General features: G+C 40.9%; 1 protein-coding gene across 12 annotated transcripts in view; it reads left to right on the top strand.

Moving 5' to 3' along the window:
• The first annotated feature begins 8,052 nt into the window (after nucleotides 1–8,052).
• Nucleotides 8,053–9,574, top strand: part of LOC112267426 (synergin gamma) — a 39,335-nt gene continuing 37,813 nt past the window's right edge. For 11 of the 12 annotated variants that reach the window (XM_042297414.1, XM_042297413.1, XM_042297412.1 and 8 more), the window contains exon 1: nucleotides 8,054–8,121. In XM_042297414.1, the coding sequence (XP_042153348.1) occupies nucleotides 8,087–8,121 (35 nt within the window). In that variant the 5' untranslated portion in view covers nucleotides 8,054–8,086. Of the gene's footprint in view, nucleotides 8,122–9,574 lie in introns of all 12 variants that reach the window. The other variant, XM_042297404.1, reaches the window with a different exon arrangement.

The following is a 9,574-nucleotide window of genomic DNA, read 5'->3' as shown; positions in this document are numbered from 1 at the left end:
CAACAACCGGAATATCCCCCAGGAAGAACAACTTGAAAGGGCCAATCTGGTGTCTCGGTAAGCACAGTATCGGGAGTCTCACATTGTTATTATGGATGGGCTAGGTCTTTAGAGGGCACACAGAGGGGAGGCCACTGCTAACAACATGTATGAAGTGCAATTCATACATGGACCCTGGCCACTGTCTCTCACATTTCTCAGCTGAGGTTAAGCATGATTGTGTTGCTATGTAAGAGGCTATGTGTGAGGGTATGTGAGAGGCTATGTATATCCTTCCTGTTTGGCCCTGTCCGGGGGTGTCCTCAGATGGGTCCACAGTGTCTCTTGACCCCTCCTGTCTCAGCCTCCAGTATTTATGCTGCAGTAGTTTATGTGTCGGGGGGCTAGGGTCAGTTTGTTATATCTGGAGTACTTCTCCTGTCCTATTCGGTGTCCTGTGTGAATCTAAGTGTGCGTTCTCTAATTCTCTCCTTCTCTCTCTCGGAGGACCTGAGCCCTAGGACCATGCCCCAGGATTACCTGACATGATGACTCCTTGCTGTCCCCAGTCCACCTGGCCATGCTGGTGCTCCAGTTTCAACTGTTCTGCCTTCTTATTATTCGAACATGCTGATCATTTATGAACATTTGAACATCTTGGCCATGTTCTGTTATAATCTCCACCCGGCACAGCCAGAAGAGGACTGGCCACCCCACATATGCTCTCTCTAATTCTCTCTTTTTTTCTCTCTCTCTGAGGACCTGAGCCCTAGGACCATGCCCCAGGACTACCTGACATGATGACTCCTTGCTGTCCCCAGTCCATCTGACCGTGCTGCTGCTCCAGTTTCAACTGTTCTGCCTTATTATTATACGACCATGCTGGTCATTTATGAACATTTGAACATCTTGGCCATGTTCTGTTATAATCTCCACCCGGCACAGCCAGAAGAGGACTGGCCACCCCACATAGCCTGGTTCCTCTCTAGGTTTCTTCCTAGGTTTTGGCCTTTCTAGGGAGTTTTTCCTAGCCACCGTGCTTCTACACCTGCATTGCTTGCTGTTTGGGGTTTTAGGCTGGGTTTCTGTACAGCACTTTGAGATATTAGCTGATGTACGAAGGGCTATATAAATAAATTTGATTTGATTTGATTTTTTGATTTGATGTAAGAGGCTATGTGTGAGGGTATGTGAGAGGCAATGTGAAAGGCTATGTGAGAGTCTATGTGAGAGGCTATTTGAGAGGCTTCCACAAGCTTCCAAAATCTTCCCACAATAAGCTGGGTGAATTTTGTCCCATTCCTCCTGACAGAGCTGGTGTAACTGAGTCAGGTTTGTAGGCCTCCTTGCTCGCTCACGCTTTTTCAGTTCTGCCCACAAATTTACTATAAGATTGAGGTCAGGGCTTTGTGATGGCCACTCCAATACCTTGACTTTGTTGTCCTTAAGCCATTTTGTCACAACTTTGCAAGTATACTTGGGGTCATTGTCCATTTGGAAGACCCATTTGTGACCAAGCTTTAACTTCCTGACTGATGTCTTGAGATGTTGCTTCAATATATTCACGTAATTTTCCTTCCTCATAATTTCCCTTCCTTTTGTGAAGTGCACCAGTCCCTCCTGCAGCAAAGCACCCCCACAACATGATGCTGCCACCCCTGTGATTCACGGTTGGTATGGTGTTTTTCGGCTTGCAAGCCTCCCCCTTTTTCCTCCAAACATAACAATGGTCATTATGGCCAAACAGTTCTATTTCTGTTTCATCAGACCAGAGGACATTTCTCCAAAAAGTACGATCTTTGTCCCCATTTGCAGTTGCAAACCATAGTCTGGCTTTTTTTATGGCGGTTTTGGAGCAGTGTCTTCTTCCTTGCTGAGTGGCCTTTCAGGTTATGCCGATATAGGACTCGTTTAACTGTGGATATAGATACTTTTGTACCTGTTTCCTCCAGCATCTTCACAAGGTCCTTTGCAGTTGTTCTGGGATTGATTTGCACTTTTCGCACCAAAGTACGTTCATCTCTAGGAGACAGAATGTGTCTCCTTCCTGAGCGGTATGACAGCTGCGTGGTCCCATGGTGTTTATACTTGCGTACTGTTGTTTGAACAAATTAATGTTGTACCTTCAGGCATTTGGAAATTGCTCCCAATGATGAACCAGACGTGTGGAGGTCTACAATTTTTCTTTGTGATGTCTTGGCTGATTTCTTTTGATTTTCCCACGATGTCAAGGAAAGAGGCAATGAGTTTGAAGGTAGGCCTTGAAATACATCCACAGGTACACCTCCAATTGACTTGTCACACCCTGACCATAGTTTGCTTTGTATGTTTCTATGTTTGTTTGGTCAGGGTGTGATCTGAGTGGGCATTCTATGTTGTGTGTCTAGTTTGTCTGTTTCTGTGTTTGGCCTGATATGGTTTTCAATCAGAGGCAGGTGTTAGTCATTGTCTCTGATTGGGAACCATATTTAGGTAGCCTGGGTTTCACTGTGTGTTTGTGGGTGATTGTTCCTGTCTTTGTGTTTTGCACCAGATAGGGCTGTTTTGAGTTCTCATGTTTATTGTTTTCGTTAGTTTATTCATGTATAGCGTCTTCATTAAAGAAACATGAATAACCACCACGCTGTGTTTTGGTCCTCCTCTCCTTCACCACAAGAGAACTGTTACATGACTCAAATGATGTCAATTAGCCTATCAGAATTTTCTGGAATTTTCCAAGCTGTTTATAGGCACAGTCAACTTAGTGTATGTAAACTTCTGACCCACTGGAATTGTGATACAGTGAATTATAAGTGAAATAATCTGTCTGTAAACAATTGTTGGAAAAATTACTTGTGTCATCCACAAAGTAGATGTCCTAACCGACTTGCCAAAACTATAGTTTGTTAATAAGAAATTTGTGGAGTGGTTGAAAAATGAGTTTTATTGACTCCAACATAAGTGTATGTAAACTTCGGACTTCAACTGTACTTACAAATATAAAACCAATTGGTATACACTATTTCATTATCAAAGTAATAATGACATTTTACTCGCTATGGTTGAGAAAGAAGTGATTGAGAAATGTATTGCACTTCAAACGAATGAATCATCCACAAGTTAGCTTAACGTTTGTCTGCTTGAATACTCAAGGGTCTTTCCTTCATGCAAAGTTTATTACAAAAGTTGAACATTGGGAGGATGACACATGGAAATGGAAATATTCAAATGTAGAAACTGTTTGGAATGCACAGTTATGGCGGGAGTCAGTTAGGCAATACTAATCCGGCAGTACAACACTACAACATTCTCTCAAAACTACAACAAACATACAGTGTCTCAAATCTGAACGTAAACTGCATCCTCTGTGGATTAATATGATATGGTTTTAGAACTGCATTCATCCAGTTTATAGTGTCCAACTCTTAAGGTCGGCTCTCCCCCACTGACACAAGTGAGTGTTTTGCATATCATTTGTTTATGACAGGATCTCAGCCATACAAAAAGCAACGTTCAAGATTAGCCCCTTAGTTTTTTTCTCTCTGGAAGGGGACAACTGTGATAAATTCATCTGTGAGTCAGTGAGCATGTTATCTTACAAAGTGTTAGAATGCACTTTATTGTGTGTTGTCCAAGAAAACCTGAATACACAATGAGAGACCGCAATATACAGGAGGGTGAATGGATATTTATTGTAAGAGTTAATGTAATGTGATGGCAAATTACTGTAGTAATACTCTGGCTGAGCTATTCTATCCTGAGTTTAAAGAGAACTGAAAGACCCTGAAAGAGACTGTCCTTCATAGTTCTAAGAGGAGGAGTCACACTGGGGAAGCCCTTGTAATCCAATGATGTTGCTCTGTTTGGTTATCAATGAGCCCTTTGATTTTAGGCCCAGGGAGCCACTAAAGATCTGACTACTGCTCTTTAACTACTTTTCACTGAAAGAAACACAGGTTATAGAAGAAAGAGCACTATGCTCATTTGCATCCTTTTGGAAAAGGGAATTTACAATGCTATACGATACAGCATTAAAGTCACCCAATAGCTTACATAATCTCTATCAAAATTGCTGTGTGAAAACTTAACACAACTATTTAAATTAAATTATAATTCAATATATTGTTGCAGTTTTCTGGAGCTAATCTGATTTTTTGTGTGTTATAATTTAAGAGTAATTTATAACTGAAATCACAGATTATGTTTGTTCATGTGGGCACATATTGACAATAGCATTGGACTGAATATTTCATATTGTACATTATCATTGTGTGTTTTATTGCATCATTTTGGCTACGTTTGCATTTTGGCTCTGTGAGAGGAAATATTTGACTGTCTATCTTTAAATATTATAGTCTAACTAAAATTGGTGTGAAATCTAACTGCCAGGCAGCTTCTAATATCTCCATATCTGAAATTAGAATCTAGTGATTCTATTTGTACATTTATTTTAGTCTTACATCATTGCCTTTTGTTTCAATAGTATTTGATGTGATGTTGATCCATCAACCATTGTTAAACAAATGAACCTACAGTCTCTTCCCTGAATTCTGCCCCCATTTGTCATCCAGTCGGTCTGTGTTATGGAATCTCTAGCCAGAGAGCTCAGGTTAATGACCGACATGGTATTGTCATCATTCATGTCATCGACCAAATTGTGAAAAACAAAGAGGACAGAAAAAGGAAGATGTGGAGTTGGTGATAAAGGGAGGTAGAGGAGAAAGTTAAGCCGGAAAGAGAAAAGTCATGCAGATACCGATTACAGCATAGCTAAATTGTAATAAGAGAGTAGAACATGTAAGGATAGGTTTCACTGACCAGAGAGTTTGACATTTGTTCACTAGTGTATTGCCAAGACAGAGGAGGGAATCTTCAGTTCCATTGGGGACCCAGAGGTCAACGCAAGGAGCGAGATGGACACGTGGGGAACAGAAGGAAGGGACACAGGGACGGAAAGTGGAAGCGGCAGGGTGAATGTGGCCGTGTGTTTAGCAGTCCCAAAAGAATGGGTACTACATCAACTCCAGCTGGGGCCCAAGGGGTTAATGGATAAGACTGCCCAGCAGGGGTCAGGGGTCAGGAGGCCACTCTCTACCAGGGCTAATTGGCCACAGCGAACAGAGTTCAGGCCCACCGGCCGGCCCTCCATGGAGAAGTACATACACATGTATACAGCAGCTTTGATAGAGGCGTCTTCCATCAAAGCCCTTGATCTGACTGAGAGAGAGCCCCTCTGTTGTGCTTCTGTTCTCAGACAGGCCTGAGTTAGAACAATCTTAGCCCTTCACTGTACATCTCCCTCACTACCACCTACAGTGATGCAGTTTGACAAATATAGACAGTATAGGTGGCCTTTGGTTCTTTCTTACATACACATTTCAATGCAATTCTTTGTTGTTGTAGGTCCAGATTACATTTGAAAACTATTTTTCTTTTGCGTTTATTTAAAAAAACATTTCATCCCCTTTTTTCTCAGCATATAATTCATCTGCAGTAACTGGCAGAAATTGCAATGTCAAGTAAAAAGTACTGTAAATTGATGTAACCTGCTCATTGTTGTGGGATTACTTTATTGTCTTCAGTGTGCAAGTATATAAACCCTTATGCCATACTAAATGAAAAGTAGTTGTCCAGGCCAACACAAAGGGCTCAATTAACATGTAAAAAGTAGGACAAATCCTCCTGGAAGATGTTCTATCTATTACAAGCCATAATTTAGCTGAGAGTCTGACAGTTGTGTATCATAAACACAGGAGACAACACAACTGAAGTAGAGAAACAAACAGTCAATAGAACAAAGTGCTATACATCTGAGAGTTGTTGTCACAGTACACTATACTGTACTTTCTGTCAGAAACAACCATTCCCAGGACACAAACTGCTACAAGTAAAGTACTGCACTACAAATATAAACAAATGAGTTTTATCCAGTAGGCCATAAACCCTCAGATGTGATACATTACATTGTTAAAGGATAAATAAGTCGAATGGGGAGTCCTTGCACAGCCCGAGGGAATCAATCTTACTAGCAGGCCATCAGAGGAATTAGGTCAGAATAAGAATGAAAGCTCTTTTTGGCCCATTGTTTCTAAATGGATAGTAAATGAGATGTGTCTCATCTTGTCTTCTACCGTCAGAGACAGATCATATACAGTATAGAAGGATCCTGACAGATTGCAGTTGTCATGCTGATGCTGTCACTGGCCTGGTACTGAAGAGGTTGATGATTTATGGAGAATGGTGGGATGCCCAGAGTGGGCCTGGGTTAATGTTCGACTCTCTCACAGGGCCACCTCTGGGGTCTGCCTGCCCACAGCCTGCCCAAGCAGCTCCACCGTAGGGGGACCTGCCTGACTCTGCCGGCCTCCAGCTAAACTCTATGCTCCCAGCAGGGTAGGAGACCCATGCTCTCTTCAAGGCCTGTGAATGGATTCAAAGAGCTGTGTAGGAGGGACTGAGGAGACTGATGAGGGGCTGGTGAGGAGTTTCACAAGTAGCAAAAAGTAGCAAACAAATTAAATTCCTTCAGAAGATATTGTATAAATCAGCACTTCACACTAAAACAAATCACAGGATAGGACAACTGCTAATCAGTGTATCTGTAATGATAGTTTAGTAATGAGTAGTTAGTAGTTTCTTTCAAAGAATGTATTGCACCAAGCATCAGTTAAATTTGTGTCAGTAGCCATGTGTCATGGTACCAATATGGACGCAATATGGACTAATGGGTCAAGTCATGTGTTTATATTTGTAGTGCAGTCATTTATTTGTAGCAATTTGTAACCTGGAAATTGCCGTTTCTGCCAGAAAGTTCAGTATACTAATGTGGATGCACAATGGTATACTGAAAGGCATAAGTATGTAATATCCTCCTTTGCATATTTGGGTATTATTCTACACAATCAGGATATACCCTGTCTGTGATCTATTGAAAGCATCAGATGCATTCAGAGTAAAAATGATATAAATGTGGTCAATCCTAGCTGGTGGCTACCCTCATTAAGCTGTAAATCTTTCACAAAAACACCCACAGAACAGTGGGAGAAGGGTTCATCCTTGTAACTCCACCTTGTCACTGGTGCAACAATGAAGATGCTTGCTGAAAACATTTATGTGTGGGGCCACACAATAGCCTCAATACCTCATTCAGCCAGTATAAATGTTGGACAAATCCCTCAGGGGACAAATGCAGGTGCCATGAAATACAACAAGCTGTAAAAATATCAGTTTATTTGACATGCTGATAATGGATATACAGATGTAGGATCTAAATTTGACCCAGTTTGCAACATCAGAAAAATAATCCTGCAGCAACAGGAAATTATATTATTATGTAGATTATATTTAATGGAAGTTTTTGTTGTGGTTGATAAAACATTTTGTAAGGAAAAATAAAGTCTGAAATGTCAAAGTGGATATTACAAACTTCAGAAGGCTTTTTAAACCTCAAATACACTACAAGTTGCAGGAATTGCAGGAAAGTTCTGCAAAAGGGTGATCAAATGAAGATCCTACATCTGTATTAGGGAAATCTAATTTGATCAATTAGGAAGAATGAGGGGTCAAGTCAATTGACCCCATGTTGCAGTAGGCCTTTCCACGAAGATAACTTTTCCCATGTCATCAAATAAAATCAGAGTGTTTGAGGGACTGAAAAAACACCATGATCGATGCATGTGTTGAACTGACAGTATTTATGTAAAACACACATTTGCAAACCTTGCAGAGGCAGGTTTAATTCTATCCAGCCCAGGATAGGGTTTTAATGTCAGTGATATGGAAGACCCAGGGAAATTAATCATCAGCATTGACTTAGTGATGTTAATGAATCTTTTATTTATCTAAAATCAAAAATACCTTAGAAATGTGGGACTATTTGAAAGGTTTGTCTTGTGATATGAGAAGCATCTTCTTCATATAATCAAGACAGGTACACAATTTACATATTTACTGTAAACTTTCCAAGAGCTTTGGCATCATGTTCTATGGACGCAATGCCAAATATTTTAGTGAGTTTGGCAGAAGCACCACAGCGACATCTTGTGGAGGAGAAACAACAGTGACCCGGAAGATCCGTCACACGGTCACTGCCGACGACATCTTTCTGTCACAGACCAATGTTATCAAGATGGCGTTACGGCCAGGATCTGGGGGAGGTGGCAGGTACTTATTTTCTGTCTGTATAAATATATAAGAAACGAGTCAATTATTTGTCTTACGATATTCTGCACTTGACAGCTGTGGTTTAAATTTACACACGGAATAGCGAGTGAAGAATGAGCGTTGCAATACGTTAGGCGAGGCAGGCTAGCCATACAGCTAATAATGCTAGATGCCTAAGTTAGCTAGATATCATAGGAATGCAGCTTTTTAGTGAAGTGCTAACGGTTAGATGTATTGTCACATCTTTGCTGGCTGTCGAATAATAATAACAAATAATGTGTTATAGTTTATATAAAGCGTATTTGCAGCACAGTAATGTAGTTAGCTAACTAGCCATCCAGCTAACGTTAGCGAGTAGCTAGATCAGCTGAGTTGTCAGATGTTGTTTGCTAGCTAACGCTAGTTGCTTGTGCGAACAGCCCAGGTATGGATTGGCAGGCTAAGAGGATTCGATACCTCAACACACTGTCATCTTTAGGTTGTTGGATTGAGCTGACTAGCTAGCGAGCTAACATAGCCCGAGCTAATACGGACGGTAGCAACTAACGTTACGTCAGAGTATCCACACTGCACACATTCTCCCCAACCTCCTTCAATGGTGTTGGTGCTTTCAAGACAACTGGGAACTTGTAAAAAACTGAGGTCAAATCATGCTAATATCCCATAAGATGTTATCCCCTAAACATTCAAGCACTAAAGCAGCTAACCTGTGCTGCCATGGTGAATCTTCCTGGACAAAGCTGATGTCTGATCAGGTGTTGGATGACATCATGAAGCAAGCTGCCATGCCCTCATTCTTTCAGTGGCCAAATCTAGGCTTGATCATGATCTCAACACACATGCATATAACCTAGATCTCGTTTTTGCCCCCATGAAAGATAAATCCTCTCTGCTTAGACTAAAAATACTTTTGCTTTCCTGATCTTTGCTTCTGGTCTGATGTCATTATAATACAACTATTGTAGTTCAGTCAGTCAGATCTATCAGTCATGTCTTATTAACAATAGAACCGCTATAGGCCAACCGTGACTGACGTTTGATTTTGTAAATTAAACAAATTGGCCCAAAAGGAATGCAAGGTCCTGAGCCTTCCCTAACGTTTCCTAAATGTTTCTATTTTACATTGCTCATTTGTTAGGATTTTAAAATCACAAACAGAAAAGTATTTAGAGACTTTCCCCCCGTTTTATCCCCCACCTATTTCCAACATAACCCACGAGACAATGCGCTGTAGAACGTTGTTACCCAGCCAGGCGCTAATGAGTCTCTCTCTCACTGAATTAATGGTAATTGTGCACATTACTTCACAATTGAATTTAAATCAGCGTTGATGCTTATGTTTATAGCAAATCACTTGACCAGACTCCTTGCGGGTTGATATTATTTTCTTTTACATTTACTTTGTAAAAAATAAGCTGTTACAGGACTGTTTTATTTACTACAACTATATTAC

Source organism: Oncorhynchus tshawytscha, linkage group LG14 (genome assembly GCF_018296145.1).
Source record: "Oncorhynchus tshawytscha isolate Ot180627B linkage group LG14, Otsh_v2.0, whole genome shotgun sequence".
Taxonomy (NCBI): Eukaryota; Metazoa; Chordata; class Actinopteri; order Salmoniformes; family Salmonidae; genus Oncorhynchus; species Oncorhynchus tshawytscha.
The sequence above is the reverse complement of the archived record's forward strand: the minus strand, read 5'-3'. Positions and strand labels throughout refer to the sequence as shown.